The following is a 21,589-nucleotide window of genomic DNA, read 5'->3' as shown; positions in this document are numbered from 1 at the left end:
CATTATACATACAAAAAGTTTCATCAATGTTTCAAATTTATACAAAAAGTTTTAAATTAAAACTTTCCATTAATTATTTCAAACACAGTTATTTATATTACTCACAAAAATGAAAAACACAGATAAAAAAAATCACCACTCTTCATCATCAAATTAGCGAATTACATTTTATTGTTGAAGCTTTCTCATGTAACAATGGATAATACAGCTAAAAAGATATTGAATCTTTTTTGTAAAAATTAAATATTGATTGTTTGAAGCTTAAATTAGTCATTTTAGATGAAATATGAACTTATTTTGTACCGTGTTCTATAAAGAATACAACAAATAATAGAGTATATTGAGAGACCGAATTTTTTTAAACAACGATCAATTGCTGGAAGAATTGATATTGACTTTATTTTTTAGAGTGATTAATTATATTAAATCTCTAATTATTCGTTTATTATGATGATAAGTTGGATAAATTATAAACTAAGTAACCGTGTTTAAAATATTTAAAGGAATATATTATTTTGGAACCGTTTGTACGATTACCCCAATCCAAACAGAACGTTTACTTTTGCAAAATATCGCAAACTCCACTAATCGTGAACACTATATATAATCTCTTTATTTATGAAAAGGAAGAACCCTTTTTTTTTTCTCTCTCTCACACAATTTGATCCTTTTCGATTATCCAGACTTCTTGTCGGTTGTTACCTATCCATTACTCTCCAATCCCATTATGGCTCTTCAAATCAATATGTTTCTCCAATTCTGATTCAGGATTGGAAATTTACGGGGATTCAGCACCCTATTTTCTGGGTTTCTGCTCCTAATAACTAATCCAGTTTTTTAAGAAGAATCGGTGGTTTTTTCAGGTGTGATCATAGGGAATTTGGCTATTTCATCGAATAATTGATTTCTGGGTCAATAATTTTCTGATAGTGAGAGAAAGTGAGCACTAAAAAGTTGCCTTATGATTGATTAACATGTCAAAATAATTTATGTCTTTTGACTTGATAAAACTTTCTGGGCTTAATTCGGTATTGGATGACGTTTTTAATTTAATGATAGTGAAAAAGGGAAGATTTTGCTTTTGTTGTGTGTTCTGAATTTTTGTAGTTTGTGCTGCTGATATTTTGTCATAGCGATTTGAGGTAAAATTGTTAAGTCATCATATATGATCCCGTAATTAATTGTGTATGGTTTGGATTTGTTTTTCAGGCGCAAATGATTATTCTCCCTGAAATGTGCTTATTTGGGGAATTAATAAAATAATTCTAAATTGTAGTAAAAACTGTCTAGAATCACTGGAAGTTGTTTATGGAGTAGTATTATATAGCTTTGATTCTCATTAGATTCACATATTGTGCTTATGTTTTAATTTAATTATTTCTTATGCTTTGTGAAGAAATTACGATGGCTTCTCTACAAGGCCCAGTTGTTAGCCCTGTAGTCCGAGCAAAGCAAACACGACCTTCAGTGACGGTTAATTCACCCTTACTGAAAGCTAAACTAATTAAAAGTGGATTCTTGGGGCTCAGAGGGCTTGGCTACAGCAGGGGTAATGCGGGTTACTGGAAGTATTCGAGGAAGTGCAGAACAACACACTGTAGCTTCAGTTCATCATCAAATGGGAATGGTAGCATGGCCGGGAATTCCAGTGAGAACGACGCTGATTATGTGAATTCAAGTGTGGTTGAAGCTGGTAAGTAGTATTGTCATGCTAAGTTTTCTGGTGCATAGGGCATGATTCATGAATGGACTGGTTGGTGATGTTGCACATGAAACTGTAAGCTAGCAGTGATGTTTTTGTTAACATTGATTCAACTATCTAACATCGAATTTTAATATGATGATCATTCTTCTAGTATGAACTTGTGGTGGGTTTGTTTCTCATAAGGAGGCTATAACTTAATGCACACATGAAAGATTATAACTCGCTGTGTATGTTGATTGTTTGATATAGTTGAGGTGCGAAGTGGCCAAGATGGTTTCATGATCAAGATGAGAGATGGCAGGCAGCTGAAATGTGTCCATAACAATCCTCTGGGAGGTCATCTGCCAGATTATGCTCCACATCCTGCAATTGTACTGAAGATGGAAGATGGGACAGGGCTTCTTCTTCCAATAATTGTTTGTATGTGCATGATATTATCTCAATTTTCTGATAGACCTGAACTTGGTTAATCTTTTATGTCCTTATTCTTGCTCTTCTGTCCTTTCTGCAGTGGAGATGCCAAGCGTGCTTCTTATGGCAGCTGTGCGCAATGTCCAAATAGTAAGCCATTTTTGCCTATTCCAATTCATTTATTGGTGTTAATGAATTTTTGTTAAAATATTTTATTCTTTCAATGTATTCAGGCTAGGCCTACCATGTACCAAGTTGTGAATGATATGATCGATAAGATGGGCTATACAGTGAGTTTCTGATACACACTTTCTTCTATACCAATGCTTCAGTTTTTCAAATAATCTGTCTATTTATTTGTAGGTGAAACTTGTTCGTGTCACCAAAAGGGTGCATGAAGCATATTTTGCTGAGCTACACCTTGTCAAAGTAAGTGCATCCTGTTTTTGTAAGACTTAAGCAAATGTATAACATGGGTGAACTCGTTGATGAAATAATGATCATTGTTATTCATGATTGTCCACTGACAACTTTTCTCTGTCAATTGAAGTTGGGTGGTGAAGCAGAATCTATTAGCTTTGACCTGCGGCCATCCGATGCCATTAACATCGCAGTAAGATGCAAGGTAATAATCTAGAGCCATTGCCAAGATCAGAGCTGATGTTACAGCATATGACCTTCTTATGATATACAGATTATACACCATTTCAAGTTTGTGACTTGTAAAAGAGCCATTATAAATTCTGCCAGTTTCACGTAAAACATGTTAAGTTTATAGAGGCAATAAATGTGAAAATTTTAATTACACTAAAAGAGATGGATTATGCAATGAGTTATGCCTTCAGGGTTTTGAAATTTGAAATGATGTGGTTCTCAGGTGCCAATACAAATAAACAAGTTTCTGGCGTACAGTGATGGCATGAGGGTTGTCGAGTCTGCAAAGTTGATGGTGCAGAGTCCCTCTTCGGATGGCCCTCTGTTTACTGAACTGGACAGGTAATGGATATCCTATAAGATTTTTATCCTGCAAAATTTGATAAGAACTACCCCCTCCGTCCCACTCAAGATGTCCACCTTTCCTTTTTAGTTTGTCCGACTCCCACTCATGATGTCCACTTTCTATATTTGAAAATAAATCACTCTCTCCTCATTAAAATATTCAACTACATTTTTCTCTCTACTTACTCCACATAACACCTCCCCCTAAAATCTCGTGCCACTCAAGAATGTGGACATCTTGGGTGGCACGGAGGAAGTATCAATTTAGGGACCGGCAATAACGAATTTAATTTCTTCTGAATGACTGTTGTCATTTGGAGTGTGAAATGGGTAGTCATGCATACGATCTGATGTAATCATATATGAGTCATCGATGTAGAGAAAAAATGATTTTTAAGATCCGAATGTGTTATCATTGATCCAGACCTACTGGCCAACCATGCATGGAAACAAAGGAGTTCGACTTGGTAAGGAACATGCTGATTGCCGCAGTTGAGGAACGTTATAGAGATGCAGGTATTATTTTCAGTATCGCAAGTGTTAAATCTGGTGACTGTTATTATGTAGTTAGTCTTTCCCCCGAAAACTTGATGAGTGGTGACTAGAGCACACTTTTCTACATGCGCTGTTGGAACGAACATATCATTGGGTAGCATCACTGGAATGGTGTATTATAGTCGTGGGCATATTATATTACGTACTTCAAATAGTACAATTTTTGTTAATGATCAACTTCTCATCCCAACTCTTTGTGACAGCTTTATGCAGGGACAAGCTCACACGGCTTCGTTCCAAGAGGAATTGGACATAACATCTGAGCCGTGCTGCATTGTGGTCGACTTTAGGTATGTGTTTGTGGAGTTATTTAGTGGTTTCTATGTTACTGGGAAGAAGTAATTCTTTGTTCTTCATGTTTGAGGCGCTGCATGGAGATGGATGCCTTTGTACATAAGAATCAGTATCAGTAATTTTAGTAAATAATCTGTAAAATGGCGGCCATGCCATGCTAAAGCTTGTATATACATATGTGATATGTATAGATAAACTATATGTATTTAATGCTGAATCTTTCAACAGATCTTGCATTTGATGAATGGTGATATGACTAAGTTACGAGATTGGAATTGTATCACTTCTTTTTTAGTTGCAAATTATAGTATCGTTACCATTTTCGATTCTTATCAAAACAAAAGCATCATAGGACAAAAAATGTACGTAGGTAAAAGTGTGAAGCATTTTCGAGACTTGTTTTTGATTTGTTAATGACGACAACTAAATCAACGGGTAGAAACGTCTGCATCGTAGCCATCTGGGTCGGGGAGGAAGTGTTACCAATAAATTGTGCTTCATTGTCTTCTTGAGCATTGTTGTCATGGAGCCATCCGAGGCAACAACTGGTTTCGCCCTATCAGGGCTCATTACTTGTCAGTGCCGAACCAGCTTGTCCGATGCTTCCGGACTCGTCTTCAATTCAATGAATTGTAAATGAAAGCTCAAATATTCAACAGTGAAGATCAATTCCAGTGTTTATTTGATTATTTCCAATGATGTAACAGAAACCCCATTTAGGAAAAGGTTCTCAAAACAACTTGATGTTTCTTTTAGAACGCAGAGAAAGAGAGAAAAATACTCAACTTGTTGTCATGTGACATTTCCATACAACCATCTTGTAATCAGAATACAGCAAGATAATACTACAATACAAAAAAATGGAATATATAAAAAATGTAGGTAGCCTCCACTTTCCTTGGAGCCGTGGGTGTTTGTGCAGAACTCCTATTTTAACAGCTATATTTCTCCAATAAGTAGCATCTCCCCAAAGTCTCCTGGACCAACATAAAACAGGAAAATAGGAAGACAATACTTGTAATGAGTAAAATGGGCATTAATATGAATGATCTATGATTTCCCATCTCCTACTTGTGTAACTGCTCCTCCACCCTCACCATTCTCAGCAATATTTTGCAATTCAAGTAGCTTCTGCTGTTCCTCATCAATCTGCTGAGCTCCTTCTTTTGCAGGTTTAGGTTTACCACTAGTCGAGCGTTGGTACATTATGCCGCCACCCATGCAAATCAAGAGGCCGATAGTTCCCACAAGAGTTGAATGCTTATCCCAGATGATGAGATTTATCACCACTGTCAGCAGTTTGTTGACAATGCCAAGAACAGTGAATCCTGTAGCTGAGATTGCTTTGCGGCAGGAGAAGCCAAAGAAGGAGATCGCCAAGCCAAATAGGCACGAAAGCCCTACGGGCAAGACCACCCCGAACGAATACCAGTCTGACTCATCTGTGATCTCATGCTCTATCTTCTTCAGTTCTCCCATTATGAGCAGCTCCACAGGAAACAGCATCAAAGCCTCAAGATTGTTGTACAGCACAAGCCCCCATGTGTTGAGGCCAATTGTCATAACTACGTGCTTGATGTAAACAAAATCTATGGACATGCTCACCAAGTAAGCCAGAGCCCAGCTATAAGCTTTGACAGAGAACTGATAATCGGTCATGACATAGAGCACACTCCCAACAAAGATAGTGGTGAGGGAAAACCATGTCTTGAGCGCTGGCCACGGCTGGTGCAAGAAGAGGGTCTCACCAATGGCAACGAATATGGGGACAACTGAGCGGAACACAATGAAGGTATCAACATTGGCATGAAGCAGGAGCTCGCTGTTGGTAAACAAAGACAGATAGAATATAAATGCAGCAGGCAGAAACCGCCACATAGTAACAAGATCGAGCTTGTCGTGCTCCAGCAACTTAAGCTGCCCGAAGATTAAAACTCCAGCAGCACTTGTCAAATACTGCAATGCAGTTAGAGCTCCCGGATATGGGAACTTCATCACTGCCCATTTATTGATGATCGATAGTAATGAAGCAGAGAGACAATAACCACCTGCAATTCCATAAACTGATGCTTGCTGGAGTAAGCTGCTACACCAACCCCAACTTGATTTGGCATCAGATGAAGCACCTCCTTCTTTAGAATTTTCCACATTACCAGTCATCGCATCTCAATGTACTACTGAAAAATAAAGAAAACAAAAAAAAATAGTGTAATTGTAAGCCAATCTGTATCTAAATGCTGTATTGAACACAGTTTGGCAGCATTTCTCATTTTTCAACTGCATTCAACTCACATGGGATAAAGCATTGGAACTTAAGATTTGGGCTCTAAACACATGTACTATAATTTACAATTTCCATCAGTTCGCCAGTTTCTTTTATATACATGTATAGATTGATTCCCAGTCCATAACAAAGCTTCCACCTATATGCATTACTCAATGAAAAAAAATCGAACAGTTTAAAATCAGATTTCAATATCTCACGAATCTTATAATTCCAATTCCCAGATCCATAAATTCCAATTCAGGAAAAATGAGCAAGCTTGCAGATCGCACTAAAATATCCAACAACTCGTGGACAGAGATAGGAAGAATAGGAATAATAAAATCACCACCGGAGAAGAAGATGCAACATCGGTGAAGAAAAATTGACCTGATGAACAAATAGAATTAAGGCTTCTGGATGTTGCTGAGAAGAATACGGCGAGCAATAGTCCACGGCTGAAGCGGCGGGGGAGCCGACGTGCTGGTCGGTCGGCCGAGGATATGGAAGAAGAGGGGGCTGATGCGTCGGCGGTGGTAGAGTTTATTTATTAATTTATTTATTTATTTCCTTTGAGGTCGGATTTAATTTAATTCTAGTGTAAAATTATGTTCAGTGAAGCCATTACGTTACAAAATTAATTTTTTTATTCTAAGCAATTTTTATATTTTTAGGTGGAAGATGGCCAGAATCGTCAGATAAAGCTGTAAGGCCATCCGCAATGGGGCGGACGATGGCACGCCCGATGGCGCGCATCGTCCGCGCCCGCCATCGTCCGCCCCATTGCGGGTGCGTGACATAGGCCGCGGACGATCGTCGTACCCTATACTAAGGGCGCGGAGTATAGCGCGGACGATGTCCATCGTCCGCCCCATTGCGGCCTACGCGGACGATGGCCGCGGACGATAGGTCATCGGCCGCGCCATCGTCCGCCCCACTGTGGGCTACGCGGACGATGGTCGCGGACGATGGCACGCGTTTTTTATTTTCTATTTAAATCTCGTTTCTCATTCATTTGTACATACGAACATATCGACTATCTCTTTACATATTCTCTCTCAACATCCAACCAAAATAAATCTCAGCGACGACACCAATAGTTCTAGTTCGTCTGAGTCTGGTAGTTCGACGTCAGAAGCATTAGATGCAGCCGTTGAAGAGGCCATGGCGGCATGCTATGCGGCAATGCAGCGCGAGGAGGAGGAGGCGGCGGCAGCGGCAGCGGCGGCTGAGCAAGTCCATAGGCCTATTCGACATAGGAAGTATGTCCGACGCGACCACCCGGAAGCTCACAGACGTCTGGTTGAAGACTATTTTGCCGATCAACCACGATGGGGCCCGACTGTTTTCCGCCGCCGGTTTAGAATGTCGCGGTACCTTTTTCTCAGCGTTGTTCGGACATTGTCTTCACGTGATGAATACTTCACGTTTCGGGAGGACGGCATCGGCAAACCCGGCCTTACACCATTGCAAAAGTGCACGACTGCTATTCGTCAGTTGGCATACGGCACCACGGCGGACCTTTTTGACGAGTACCTCCACTGCGGGGATTCTACAGGCCGCGAGTGTCTGAAGCGCTTTTGTCGGGGAATAGTACAGGTCTATGGCGACACATATTTGCGCAAGCCGACTGCCACTGATTGCCAGGGTCTGATGCAGATGCACGAGATGGCGCACGGGTTTCCTGGGATGCTCGGGAACATCGACTGTATGCACTGGCAGTGGAAGAATTGTCTGACGGCGTGGAGAGACCAATTCACAAGTGGATACAAGGGCAGCCACCCGACGATGATCCTCGAAGCCGTCGCTGACCATCGACTCTGGATCTGGCATGCTTACTTCGGCGTAGCCGGGTCGAACAACGACATTAACGTCCTCAACTCGTCCACCCTCTTCACCGAGCAATGTAACGGCAACGGCCCGGCCATCGAGTTCACTGCCAACAGACGCCAATACCATATGGGGTACTACTTAGCCGATGGCATCTACCCACGGTGGCCAGTTTTCCTAGAGACGATCAGCTGCCCAATTGGTGAGAAGAGGGTTTTATTTGCGCAAAAGCAGGAGTCGGCGCGGAAGGATGTCGAGCGGGCATTTGGTGTGCTCCAATCACGGTGGGCAATTGTGAAAGGGCCGGCTCGTTCCTGGTACAAGGAAGTCATCGCCGATGTCATATATGCGTGCATAATCATGCACAACATGATAGTCGAGAATGAAAGCGGAAGCATCACCGAGTGGAATGAAGATGACCGTGCATCTAGCTCGTCCGGCACGTCGACCGAGACACCCGATAGAGGGTTACCGTTAGGCTTCAATGAGGTTCTATCTAGACAGGCCTCAATGCGCAACTAACAGGATCATGCGCAGCTAGGGATGTCAATCGGGCCTGCCCGTCGGGTTTCGGGCCAACCCTACTCGGGTTGCGGGTCAATCGGGTGCGGGCTAATCGGGTTGTGATTTCTTTCGGGTTATAAAAGCTCAGGCCTAACCCTAAAAGCTTGGGTTTCGGGCTAGCCCAGCGGGTTAATCGGGTTGCTACCGATAATATTAACATGCGATCAATCCAATAAATAATGATTAAAATTACTAATATTCATACAATGTAAAACATTTAATTATGATATATTTGAGATATATGCTTAAACTCAATCATAAACATGATTAAATACTAATATTTGAGATATTTCGTAGAATTTTAATGCGTGTTTTAGAAATTTAAATATTTTTTTTGTGAATTTGAAGTTTTTAATTTATTTATCAATTATTATATTAATAAAAATTCAATATATAATTTGTATATTTAATATAAAATTGAAAGTTATTTTTTAGTTAAAATTAATCAATGAAATGTCGAATTAGGAGTAAAAAAATAGAATAATAGAAATTTTATCAGGTTTTCGGGCCAGCCCGTCGGGTTTTCGGGTCTGGCCCTAATGGGTTGCGGGTTAATCGGGTGCGGACTAATCGGGTTTTGATTTTATCGGGCTAGAAATTTCCAACCCTAACCATATAAATTTGGCAGGCTATTCGGGCCAGCCCACGGGTTACGAGTTACATTGACATCCCTATGCGCAGCTAATGAGCGACATGATTGAAGAAGTGAGGGCTCGTAACCGCCGTCGCTGAGTTTGCGTTTTTTTTAATTCGCATTGTAATGTATTAATTTTTATTAAATGAAATGAAGTTTTTGAAATTCGTATTTTAATTTATTAGTTTTTTTAAATTCGTGTGTATTTTGTAAATATTAAAAAAATGATGATGTGGCGCGCCATAGGGCGCGCCTTAGGGCGCCCCACTGCAGGTGGGGAGGTAGGAGGATAAAACTGATGACGTGGCGCGCCATAGGGCGCGCCTTAGGGCGCCCCACTGCTGATGCCCTAATAGAATGTTAATTTAGTTCGGAAATGGTTATTCACACCATACTATTTTAACTAATGAAATTGTATGTTTTTAATTTATATGGAATTATTCGTAAATACGTTGCGATGGTGGAGAATATTGAACGCCAAGCACTTAATTAACAGCATACGGTAGAGTCTCGTAAGAGCATCTGCATCAGTGCTTTACCGGAACGACGACGTCCGTGCCGCTAGCGCGGCTTTGTGTTGTCCGCCGCTGTGCTCTTGCCACTGACACGGCGCTGCTCGATTCATCGAGCACGTCCGTGCCGCTGAGCAGACCGACGTGGCGCGACGGGATTGGCCAACGGCTATGCCGTTGGCATTTTCATTTTTTTTTAATTCGAATTTAATTTAAAAAAATCATTTTTAAATTAAAAAAATTATATTTTCTCACTTCCCAATAAATTATATCCGTTTTCTCACCACATTTAATTTATATTTCAATTTTTCCCCCAAAATTCACATTTTCATCTATAAATATCCTCCTTTCCACACACAAAATTTCACACCACACTATACAATTCTCATCTAAATTCTCTCATCAATTCTCAATCTTACAAAAAAAATGTCCAGCTCCGGCAATCACCCCTCCGACTCCCGCGGTTGGAACCACGAATGGTTCGGCTCACAACCATTCCCTAGCCCAGAAACATAATTATCGGCTCCTCCTCAAACCCAAAGTTCTCAAATTCCGGGTGTCTACCGGCCTTACCTGGTGGACGACCAAGATGCCCCCGATAGGCGATACGGGTGGGCACCCGAACCCAGATCGGGAGGGAGCGGCGGCACTCAAACTCCTCCAACTCCTACTCATACTCCTCGTGGTGTTCGTGTTCAGGGTCGTGGCGGTGACACTCACGTCCGCACCCCGTACACTCTGGCGGAGATGGATCAGTTATTCAAAGCCTATTTGGCAATTTCCGAAGATCCGGAGGTTGGCACAAACTAAAGCGGGGATAGGTTTTGGTAGCGCGTCTCTCGTTGGTACAATGAAAACCGACCAGATGGAATCATCGAGCGCAATGAGGGTATGGTGCGCAATGCCATCTTTAGAGCCAACGAAGAAATCCAAAAGTTCCAGGGGTATTACCTCCAGGAAGAGCGGTCGGCGGGGAGCGGCATGAGCGAGCTCGACGTCATTAGTGCCACCATGGCAACCTACAAATACCAACATTACAAACCATTCAAGTACCTCAGCGCTTGGCATGAGGTGCGTGTGCATCCGAAGTATAAGGGAGGCGTATCATCCTCCTCCAGCAAATAGTCGAGGTCGGTATCCCTATCCGAAGCCGGCGAGGATGAGGTGGCTAGCCAGCTTGCCGGAGCTAACTTGGGTAGCCCCGACGCCGGCCCGAGCAGTTCCCAACGCCGGCCGCAAGAAAGGAAACAGGCGACGGCCAACCTCCGTCGCGCCGCTCCTGCTCCAGCTCCCTTTGTGCCACTTCAACCCCCCACCAACTCATTTAGACCCTCTTGGCTCAACTCAATATGGCCGAGACGTCTCACATGTCTCCCGAGCAACTTGAAGCGCATCAGGCAATGATACGAGGTCTCCGACAAACATTGGGGATAGGGTCGGAGAACTAGTCTTCCACGAGGGTATTTTTAGCATTTAATTATGTAATTTTTAATTTGTAGGATTTTAATTATGTATTTTTTATTTTTTAGGATTTTAATTATGTACTTTTTATTTTTTAGGATTTAATTATGTAATTTTTATATTTTTTAAATTTGTAATAGTAGTTCAAGTATTTTTAATGTATTTTTATATTGTAGAAATGTTTTTAGTAATTGAAGTATTTAAATTAAATAATGAAATGGTGGAACCCTTGAGCATGTCTTTGCGGAAGAGAATAAATGTGGTTGTTGTGCTCTTGGAGAAGAGCAATGAGTAAAAAATTAATAAAAGTGGGTCCGGGCACACATCCATGTTCTTTGGCAATAGCATGACGGGGATGCTCTAAGCTTGAGAGAGTGTTAAGATTATTTGAAGTGCTCTCAATTCATCAAATTTTTATCTTTCCTATTTATCCTCTCCATTAATTTATTCTATTTTTTTTCTTATACTTTATGTTTAAAATGTACTTCCATCAACTAAATTCACATGCCTAAATAAAAATACCTCATATAGGCAAGAACAAAGAGTAATACTCTCAAGTGCCATTTATAATCTCATTTTTATTTGATATGAAGAAAAATGAAAAAATGAGTTAATAGAATATAAATTCTAATTTTATGTAGTTTTATAATAAAATATAATGGATGTAATGATTTAATTGAATAATGTAAAAAAGGATATAAGATTTTAAATCGCGAACATTTCAAAATAGCAAAATTAGGCCTGTCAAAATGGATATTAGGTATTGGATACCCAATATCCAAACCCAAAAAAGTCGGGTAATTGGATATCCGAAACCTGATTTTTCGGATATTGGATCGGGATCGGGTAGTGAGAATTTTGGATAATCGGGTATCGGGTTCCCCGACACGGTGATACCCAATCAGGTATACCCAAATTATCCGATTTGTTTTTTAAAATTAATAAATTATATTTTATTATAATGAAATTATATTCAATTTGTTTTTTTTTAAATTAATAAATTATATTTTTATTATAATTAAATGTAATTTAATTTCTTAATTACATGTGGATGAATGAAAGATGTTAATATGCCAATTTCTTATTGTGGATGGATGAAAGATTAATTTAATTTAATTTAATTTCTTATTGTAGACGGATGAAAGATGAAAAATGTAATTTAATTTCTTAATTACATATGGACGGATGAAAGATGTTAATATGTAATTTAATTTCTTAATGTAATTTATTTTCTTACTGTGGATGGATAAAAGATGTTAATATCTTACTAAAGCTTATGAATTTCGTATTTCTCAAAGGTTGTAGTTATTTTTTTCTTAAATTCGAACTACTATAAGAATTTTGCATGTCTAAAAGTTTGTAACTTTTTTCTCTTGAATACTACTTCAACTTTATATTAAATTCGAATGAAATAATATTAAATTAATTGTAAAACTTTGTAGTTAATTTCATAAAGATAAAAAAATATCAAAATTACAATTTTGACCTACGATGTATTATTTTCTTTTCATTCAAGTTTGTAGGAAGAGCAAGCCGACCTAAAATTTTGACAGCATCTCCGCCAACCACAACCAAGAACTCCACCAGCCCACTTCAGCCAAGTCACTTCTTGAAATTTTATGCCATTCTCTCTCTCTCTCTAAGAACACCTCCATCCGTGACAATGGATGGAGGGTCACCCATATAGGACAAAAAACTAAAAAATAAAAATAATTCTAAATTAACCCAACCCAACCTCCCTTCCCATTGTCAAGTAGCCGGCCCTTCCAAAAAGTGGAGGTCATGTACACATGGCACAACCCTATTGGTTAATATTGAAAAACTTTTATTTTTATTTATTGATTTATTTTATTACTAGTTGTATCATATTTGGTTATTGTATATATTTTTATTGCAATAAGAAATATATTTATCCATATATAGATTTACATTTTTAATCTTGATTGAGCATATTTGGATTAAATTTGGCACAAACAATTAAATATGTACTAATGTTGATCATGTTTAAGCTAGCTTTTTTTCACTCTTCATTTGTATTTTGGTTTGTTTATTTCTATTATCGCCTTTTATTTTTTAATGTGTGTAATTTATTATTATATTGTGCTTTAATTATTTGAATATCTAATATTTTCTGTTTAAAATTTGAATCATATATTTTTTTATTATAATTTTTAGACATTATTTAATATATCTAAAGTAACTATAAATTAAAATATTAATATAAAATATATGAAAAAGAAAATATTTAATTGAGTTGGGTTGGGGTCACTGATGGAAGTAAAAAAGTTGATGGGGGTTGAATTGGGAGAGAGTTGTGTATGTGGAGGATAGAGAAATGAATATTTTATTAAAAAGTTGATTGGGGTTGGGTTGGGTGAGTGTCACGGATGGAGATAGTCTAACCCGAAGAAATCCAACACAAATTTTCCTAACTTTTCAAAAACCCCTGTTTCTATCGCTTTCCACCGTGGAACGGTGATTGGACAACAACGATCCGCCGAGAGATGAGTGACAAGTAGCTCCTGTAAATTGAAGCCCTTGAACTTCAATTCCCATGTAAGTGAGATGCTCATGCATTCATGTGTCAAATTTAGGCTTCAAAGGGTAGTAAGTATTGCAATTTCAAATTGGTTTTGGAATTCCAAATACTCGTTTTTGCTGTTATCAATTCGGAGGGAGGTATCAACTTTTCAGTAAGACTAAAAATTCTATCAGAAATTATTGAGAGAATTTGACATACAACAGTATAACTTTTGGGTGGATAATGTGATAGGGATTGTTTTTGGCGGGAAAGTGTCAAAATTGCAATTTCTTCCGTCTTTTCCCGCTTTTAAACTTCATTTCGCCACAGATCCATATTCACCTACTGAAATGCAACCCTAAATTTCAGAAAATGATTTCCTGTTGCTGCACCAGAATTCCAATTGCGTTGTTCTGCAAAAAGGAAAGGTCATTGCTGCTCGATTTCCGTTACTTTGTTACTTGTTTTTTGTTCTATTTCTCATCTGCTTGTTGATGTATTTCGGATGTTTGATGTGAAAAATTCAGCAATAAAAATACTAGTAGTTTTATTTTGATTGTTGGAACATATTACTAATCCTACAACTCGAATACAGCTAATTCTAGTTAACTATCTATCTATGTTATTCATCCATAAATTTGGGTATGTTGAAAGATGTGTTTTTAATAAATTTGCAGGCTGCAGTAGACTACACTTTTACGAGTAGTATATTTACTTTGGCATCACATTCATCGATCTTGCGGTCTCTTGAAGCTCGTAAACGGTTTACTGGGAAAAGATTCTGTTCAGCATATTTAGTGATGGGTGGGGATTCAAGTTCAAAAGAATGCACCGCTAGTGGTGAGGTGAATGCCACGTCAGTTTCCCATAGGACTTATCAGGTAGTGGTGGCTGCAACTCAAGATATGGGTATCGGAAAAGATGGTAACTTGCCATGGCGATTGCCCGGTGATCTTAAACTTTTCAAAGATATCACCATGAATACATCAGATTGCAATAAGAAAAATGCTGTGATTATGGGGAGGAAAACTTGGGAAAGTATTCCCCAAAAGTTTCGACCTTTGCCCGGTCGTCTCAATGTTGTGCTGACGCGTTCTGGAAATTCTGATATTGCCGCTGGTTCTGATAATGTTATTTTATGTGGAAGTGTTTCATCAGCTTTGAAATTGTTGGGAGAGCCCCCCTATGGTTCGTCCATAGAGAAGGTTTTCCTGATAGGAGGTGGTCAGATTTTGAGGTAGAATATCACTCTCTTACTTTTTTTTTTCTTTTTTCTTTTTTTATTTATTTATTTTCAATTGTTGTATATCTGTATGCAATGGAAAGGAAAATTTTATATGAGTACTGGTGCAGGGAAACCCTTAATGCCGAGGATTGTGATGCTATCCACATAACTGAAATCAAGAGTCATTTTGAATGTGACACATTTATACCTCCTATTGATACATCAGTTTACCAGCCATGGTACTCATCCTTCCCCATTGAGGAGAATGGGATCAATTACTGTTTTGTGACATATGTGCGACTAAAAACTTCGAATAGGAAACCTGCCGAGTGTGGACATGATATGAATTGCAATGGCAATAGTTCATCACATTCCATAAAGCCCAAACTTTCAGATTTCTCTTTGCTTCCGAAGATTATTTTTGAGAAACATGAAGAGTTTCTCTATTTGAGACTGGTTCACGATATTCTTTCGAATGGGAACAAAAAGGATGACCGCACTGGGACTGGCACTCTTTCAAAATTTGGCTGCCAGGTATGTTGTAAACTGAAACGAACTATATTTGGAAATATTAATGCATCCCTTCATTTTATTTTTTGCTAAATGCAGCCCTTCCTAATAGTTGTGTTGTAAAATTTTCAGATGCGCTTTAACCTGCGGAAATCTTTCCCTCTTCTTACAACAAAGGTATCCTTGTGAAATATGTCCCCATTGACCTAGTTTATTTGAAATGATGCAGTGGTTCCACAGCTTAGTACTATAAAATTTTGTATATGTGCTGTAAATCAACAATTAACATTTCCTACCTGTTCTTGTGGTGGTGAATGACTGTAATCTTGGTGTAAAGAGGGTTTTCTGGCGTGGAGTTGTTGAAGAACTTTTGTGGTTTATCAGTGGTTCAACAAATGCTAAGGTATATTCAACTAGTTTATGTATTCCTTGCACCAAATTTATCAAGTAGAATTGTATTTTAGTATTATTAAAAGCAATAGTTGTATGCTTACAAATTTAACTAGCAAAATTCTTCTGACAAGTTCTCGTCTCTTGTACTTACTTTGAACAGAATTTGTGCTGCACTTACATACTTTTTCTTTTCAAATTTTGTTACTTGTAGAGTTGTAGTATATTACACATTCTTATATGTATTGTATATATGCGCTTGTTATTTGATTCTAACTTAATGCCCTTTAATATAGATTCTACAAGAAAAAGGGATACACATATGGGATGGCAATGCATCTAGAGAATACCTCGACAGGTATTCACAGCTTCAAAATTTCGATTTAGAGGCTAAATAGCTAATAATTCCAAAAGCATGCTACGAATTCATAATCTTAAAAGAGAATTGTCAATTCAACCATAATATTGAATTTTTGCAATCTTGGCCGGTTGGTTCGCTCAATTTAACTCCCCAGAAAATAAATAAATAAATAAATTATGGCATTTATGTCTCTCCTAGTTTTGACCAAAATCACAAATTGGCCCAATCTCCTACGACTGCCATTGCTAAGTAGTAAATGATTTGTAAGAATTAATAAAAAAGCAAATTCATGTGAAGGTATGAAATCCATTTTTGGATGTGCTCAATCTGATGAAAGAATATTTGATTGTATTCTCCAGTATTGCTTTGACAGACAGGGAAGAGGGAGATTTGGGACCAGTATACGGTTTCCAGTGGAGACATTTTGGTGCTAGGTTAGTACACAACGGGGCTTTCCTGTATAATAAGCGAAGAAACAAAATATATTTCTGTCCCTACAATTAAGGATTTTTCGTATTGCAGATACACCGATATGCATGCAGACTATACAGGGCAAGGGTTTGATCAGTTGCTAGATGTGATTAATAAGATTAAGAATAAACCAGATGACAGGCGTATTATTCTTTCTGCATGGAATCCTTCTGATCTTAAGCTGATGGCCTTACCGCCTTGCCACATGTTTGGTCAGGTATCACCACCCCTTCATCTCTTCTAGTTTGCCGCTTCCATATCTAAATTGATCTTTTGGAAAAGTTAATAGAAATTTTTCCAGAGTCAGGAATAGAGGAGTTAAAAAAATTCTAATAAAACAAGGAACAATTTTATCAAGTTGTGTGCTATAGCCTTCCATTTGATACTTCTAACATGACTTACTTGCAGTTTTATGTAGCCAATGGTGAGCTATCATGTCAGATGTATCAACGCTCTGCTGATATGGGTCTTGGGGTGCCATTTAACATTGCATCCTACGCTCTACTGACATGCATGCTCGCTCACGTTTGTGGTATGGATTTACTTTTAAATATTAGTAGAATTCAAATCTTTTACTACTACTAAATATGAGATCATCGTACTCTACATGTGGTTTTCTTTTATGTATTCTATCCGCAGATCTTGTTCCTGGTGATTTTGTTCATGTCATTGGAGATGCTCATGTTTATAAGACTCATATCAGCCCTTTGCAGGACCAACTTAAGAAACATCCGAGGCCTTTCCCGGTAAGTATCACATCACTTCTGCGCTACAGTCATTCTAGATCTATTGGTAACTTATTACTACATGAATATGATTAGCAGCAGCTCCGATTAATTTAATGAAATCCTTGGCATATGCAATAACCATTTATTTAGCACTGCTCTGTAACTTAGTATTGTGTTTCCATTTGAAAACAGATACTGAAGATCAACCCAGAGAAAAAGGAGATTGATTCATTTGTTGCAGCTGATTTTGAGCTTAGAAATTATGAGCCTCACCAGAAGATAGAAATGAAAATGGCAGTGTAAAGAAATTATTAAAGTTGCAGCTGATTTCGACTTGATTGATGTCTTGTCCACACACCTTGTTATGTGCTTCATTGTAATACTACTAGCATAAAGTATTGACTACCCAACTTGCTATCATCACTCACTTCCTCAATTCATCCAAATGTGTAAACAATTCTAGCTGCACTTGCAAACCTGATTTTGGATACAATCATAATCAAGAGTATTTTAATTTAATTGAAACAGAGAATAATACTAGGCAATCAAATAAGTGAGCTTAATCATATAGGAAAAAACACTAGACAATCACATTAAAACTTATGTATCAATTGAAGCGATGGTGTTGAGTTTAGTAATTAAGAAAAATTTTAAAACAAAATTCTACTTCTTCTCAACAAATTATGAACTAAAAACGAATTTGATTTGCGTAACAAAATGCCAAACCAAGCCACATTTTTTAATCTCTCATGCTCCTATACAAATTAAAAGGAATAAAATACAAATTAAACTCAAGGCAAAACGACTGCAATAAAAAAGTTAAATGAGCTCGACTAGATTTTCTTTTACTAGTTTAATTAAATGGATAGCAACAACAATCACATTGATCCATGTAGTTGTATTTAAAGGTCCATTACCGTTTGTTTCGCGAAAATGAAATAAAATTTTAATTAGCTATCAAAATCAAACAATAAAACTGTATGATTTTGTTCATATATTTGACAAGATATTTAAAAAATTTAATTATTGATTACTAATTATAATTGGGGATTGATGAATAATTGGAGTAATGGAAGTGTATGCACGGCATATCTAGATGTATATAATTTTTTTATTATTTTAAAACGGAAAAAATCCTTATTTGTAGTTGTAAATCCCTAATACTTTTCTTTAGTTTTTAGGTAAAATATATCTACCATTCATTGAATACAAATAATAAATAAGCTAAAACACAACAGAATTTCCTATTATTGCAATCAATGTTAGTAAGGTGCAATTTACATCATTTCAAAAAATAAAAAAATATCTGACCAGTGCAGACTCTATAACACTTGAAATAAAATTCAATGAGTAACTTCTCAATGGCATTCCCATTAAAATGTTCACCTCCATCTTAAATGGCAAATTTCTTATAACTTAACTTACCCATTACCCCTACAATTTATGAAACATCATGACCACGTCAAAAACTATAAGCCATCCCATTAATCCATGATTTAAAAAGAATAATAAATAAATATAACAATTTCCCCCCTTTCAAAAAGGTAATGATATTGTGGGCATTAATTTGTACTAGTAATTTACATACCCAACTGTGAAATAAAATATACTGTTGGGGTATCGATGGTAATTTTCCTATTTTTTACAGTAAATTTTGGTGGGTTAAAAATACTTGTAATATTTTTAACATTAACAATTAAGTCATAGTTGCTATATATAAACAATATTTTTGATTAAGTGAAAGATATAACTGGTTGTCGATCGAACATACTATAAATGCTTATACATATCAAAAATCAAAACTGATTTAAGGTCGTTGAAATAATAATTTCCTCTAATATAATAGTAGTTTTTTTTGTTGTAACATTTATTTATAACTTTGATGGTAAGTTGAAGCGTGTGACAATAAATATAGTAATAATATTAGGGGCTTCCATTAAATTTATTGGTTATTATAATAAAGTTTCTTTCAATTTCAAGACCACGCAGTTTTAATTTTGAAGCTGGACACACTCAATGTCCCTAAATGAATTGAGCTGTTTTAGGATCTATGGAATTTTTATAGCTTGAATATATACTTTTGCGCAGCTCTAGAAAATAAATAAATATTCTTTTTCCTTATAAAATGGAACTTGAATTGCTTCTTTATAAGAAAACAAATTAACACAATAAGGCATTCATATTATTTTATTCATTAAATATAAAAACGTGTGTTAAACCGTAAAGGTAAAAAAAATAGAGTGATTACTTATCAATCTCTCCACTAAAAGTCTACAAATATGTTAATAATTCATCGAAATAAATGATTTGAATTTTGCATATATATTTATTTTGTCGAGTCTGCCTCAAACAAATGCGACGGCGCCAGAATAAATCATGTCATGCCACCAGGAATTATTTTGATATTTGGAAAAATATATGGATGGGGTTTAAATAAGAACTTAAATTGTTATGAGGTAGAATTAATTCATACAATGAATCTCTTTATTGGATGAATGCTTCAAGTAGTTCGAATATCATATATAAGCATATAGTAATATTTTATTTTGTTTTTACCATAGTTGATTTTGCTAAAAATTTAACTTTAGAATTGAATGCTACAATGTCATCATATTTTAGCAAAGCTTAATTTTTAGTTTTTTACAATAAACCAACATGTTTAAAGACTAGTAGTAGTAAAGTAGCCCAAACAAAATTTACTATATCCATGGTTTTTCTACGTTATGCTTGGGCAATAAATAGCTTTATGATTTATATCCTAACATCTATTTGCGTTCAAAATGCAATAATAGTAGTACCACTATTTGGGTAGCTAATAATTTCATCATGGCCTACTAAAGAGTAAACACTACTATTAAAATTTCTTTTAAGGTGTATGCCAACCTCAACTCCTCCCTCTCAATTGTAAATATTACTCCTACGTATAATGCAATAAATGTATGTCAAATATCTAAAATGCCACTCCAATTACAGAGGAAATTCCGAACTTAATGATTTTGAGATTCAATAGAATTCTTTCAAATGCGAGTATGAATAATTGACATGAATTAATTACTAAATTATTACGATTGATACATATATGTTGTAACTAGGGACAGATTTAATTATTAAAATTGTTATTATTATATCAAGCAAAGCAAAAAAGAACAAAGGAACAATCCAATCCAGCAGCTGGCATTTATCCATTTGATGGGAGTTTTAGATGCAAAAGAATACTAAAGTTTTTGTCGTTTGATGGCACTTCAATTTCGATTTCTCTTTTTGTTAATTTAACGTTTTGGTTTTTTATGTTCCCCAATTTGGATATAGGCCCTTTTTATACCTAATATTACCTAGTATTATATGCAACAGAATTAGTATCGTGGTAGCATTTATTAGTAGTACTAATATACCTTCAGATGTAAGATACATTTACATAATTAAAATAAATATTTATATTCTGTATTTAAAATTCATTATTAATAATCATGAGTATGTATCAATTAACTTAATCGAATTATATTAATTAATCAAGTAAATAAAAAGGATATGAGTGATCGATGTGACTGTCGTCGCCTAAATAAACCACCTCAATATGAAGAGAGCTGGCAAATGGAATTTTTTGTAAGGTAAAATTTTGATGACTTAACTAGTCAACCAATTTTAAAAACACATCGAAACAAATATTAATAAAAAAAAAACTGGTTTTAGGGAATTTTATTGACTTAAAAAACCATGCAATTAAACTATCAATCAATACAATTAAACTTTTGAAATCAACTTTGATATGATGGAGGGTCACAAAACTAATCACAAAATCTCTCACTCTGTAGACAAATCTTATGAATGTGAAATAATATACTGTAAATAGTAGTAGTTTTTATTAATCTCAAGAATATATAGTAGGAGTAACTCTTAAATTACGTTTGCGTGTGGGTGTTTTTCATTTTTGTGTGATAATAGTAGTAGTATCACTGAATATTGTAGATTTGTAGTAATATTTCTATGTGTGAGGCAAGGCAATGTATATATATTTCACATGTAGTTACAAAAGCTACAAGCGGATTGGTCACACTTAATGCTGCTTGTGAGAATAGATAGAAATATAACTGAATCCTTATTGGTTACATAGTCTATTCATCGGTAAGAAGGGTAAGCAATAAATAGTTATATTGT

The 21,589-nt window shown here is 36.5% G+C and overlaps 3 protein-coding genes across 7 annotated transcripts; 2 read left to right on the top strand and 1 right to left on the bottom strand.

Annotated features, from left to right (window-relative positions):
- The first annotated feature begins 630 nt into the window (after nt 1-630).
- On the top strand, nt 631-4,247 carry LOC121758832 (bifunctional nuclease 2-like). 2 transcript variants are annotated; one of them, XM_042154245.1, is made up of 11 exons: nt 631-863; nt 1,397-1,693; nt 1,955-2,125; nt 2,217-2,266; nt 2,350-2,406; nt 2,480-2,545; nt 2,667-2,741; nt 2,994-3,112; nt 3,540-3,631; nt 3,874-3,960; nt 4,035-4,247. In XM_042154245.1, the coding sequence occupies exons 2-10, from the start codon at nt 1,405-1,407 to the stop codon at nt 3,924-3,926; spliced, it is 972 nt and encodes a 323-aa protein (XP_042010179.1). In that variant the 5' UTR covers nt 631-863; nt 1,397-1,404; the 3' UTR covers nt 3,927-3,960; nt 4,035-4,247. The 2 variants fall into 2 exon arrangements, with proteins under 2 accessions (XP_042010179.1, XP_042010178.1); XM_042154244.1 differs by having other exon boundaries at nt 3,874-4,247.
- A 486-nt stretch (nt 4,248-4,733) lies between these two features.
- On the bottom strand, nt 4,734-6,814 carry LOC121758829 (GDP-mannose transporter GONST3-like). Its single transcript, XM_042154241.1, has 2 exons — nt 6,618-6,814; nt 4,734-6,141 (listed from the first exon to the last, which is right to left on the bottom strand). Exon 2 carries the CDS (start codon nt 6,122-6,124, stop codon nt 5,015-5,017), a length of 1,110 nt encoding a protein of 369 aa, XP_042010175.1. The 5' UTR covers nt 6,125-6,141; nt 6,618-6,814; the 3' UTR covers nt 4,734-5,014.
- A 6,847-nt stretch (nt 6,815-13,661) lies between these two features.
- On the top strand, nt 13,662-17,857 carry LOC121758822 (bifunctional dihydrofolate reductase-thymidylate synthase 1-like). Of its 4 annotated transcripts, XM_042154232.1 has the most exons (12): nt 13,674-13,784; nt 14,119-14,172; nt 14,427-14,986; nt 15,103-15,508; nt 15,617-15,661; nt 15,822-15,887; nt 16,171-16,232; nt 16,595-16,669; nt 16,758-16,923; nt 17,115-17,238; nt 17,346-17,452; nt 17,627-17,857. In XM_042154232.1, exons 2-12 carry the CDS (start codon nt 14,122-14,124, stop codon nt 17,735-17,737), a joined length of 1,773 nt encoding a protein of 590 aa, XP_042010166.1. In that variant the 5' UTR covers nt 13,674-13,784; nt 14,119-14,121; the 3' UTR covers nt 17,738-17,857. The 4 variants fall into 4 exon arrangements, with proteins under 4 accessions (XP_042010168.1, XP_042010166.1, XP_042010165.1 ...); XM_042154234.1 differs by lacking the exon at nt 14,119-14,172 and having other exon boundaries at nt 13,662-13,784; XM_042154231.1 differs by lacking the exon at nt 13,674-13,784 and having other exon boundaries at nt 14,043-14,172.
- The last annotated feature ends 3,732 nt before the right edge of the window (nt 17,858-21,589 follow it).

This window comes from Salvia splendens, chromosome 12 (assembly GCF_004379255.2).
Source record: "Salvia splendens isolate huo1 chromosome 12, SspV2, whole genome shotgun sequence".
NCBI lineage: Eukaryota > Viridiplantae > Streptophyta > Magnoliopsida > Lamiales > Lamiaceae > Salvia > Salvia splendens.
This window is presented reverse-complemented; position numbering and strand designations above follow the sequence as displayed.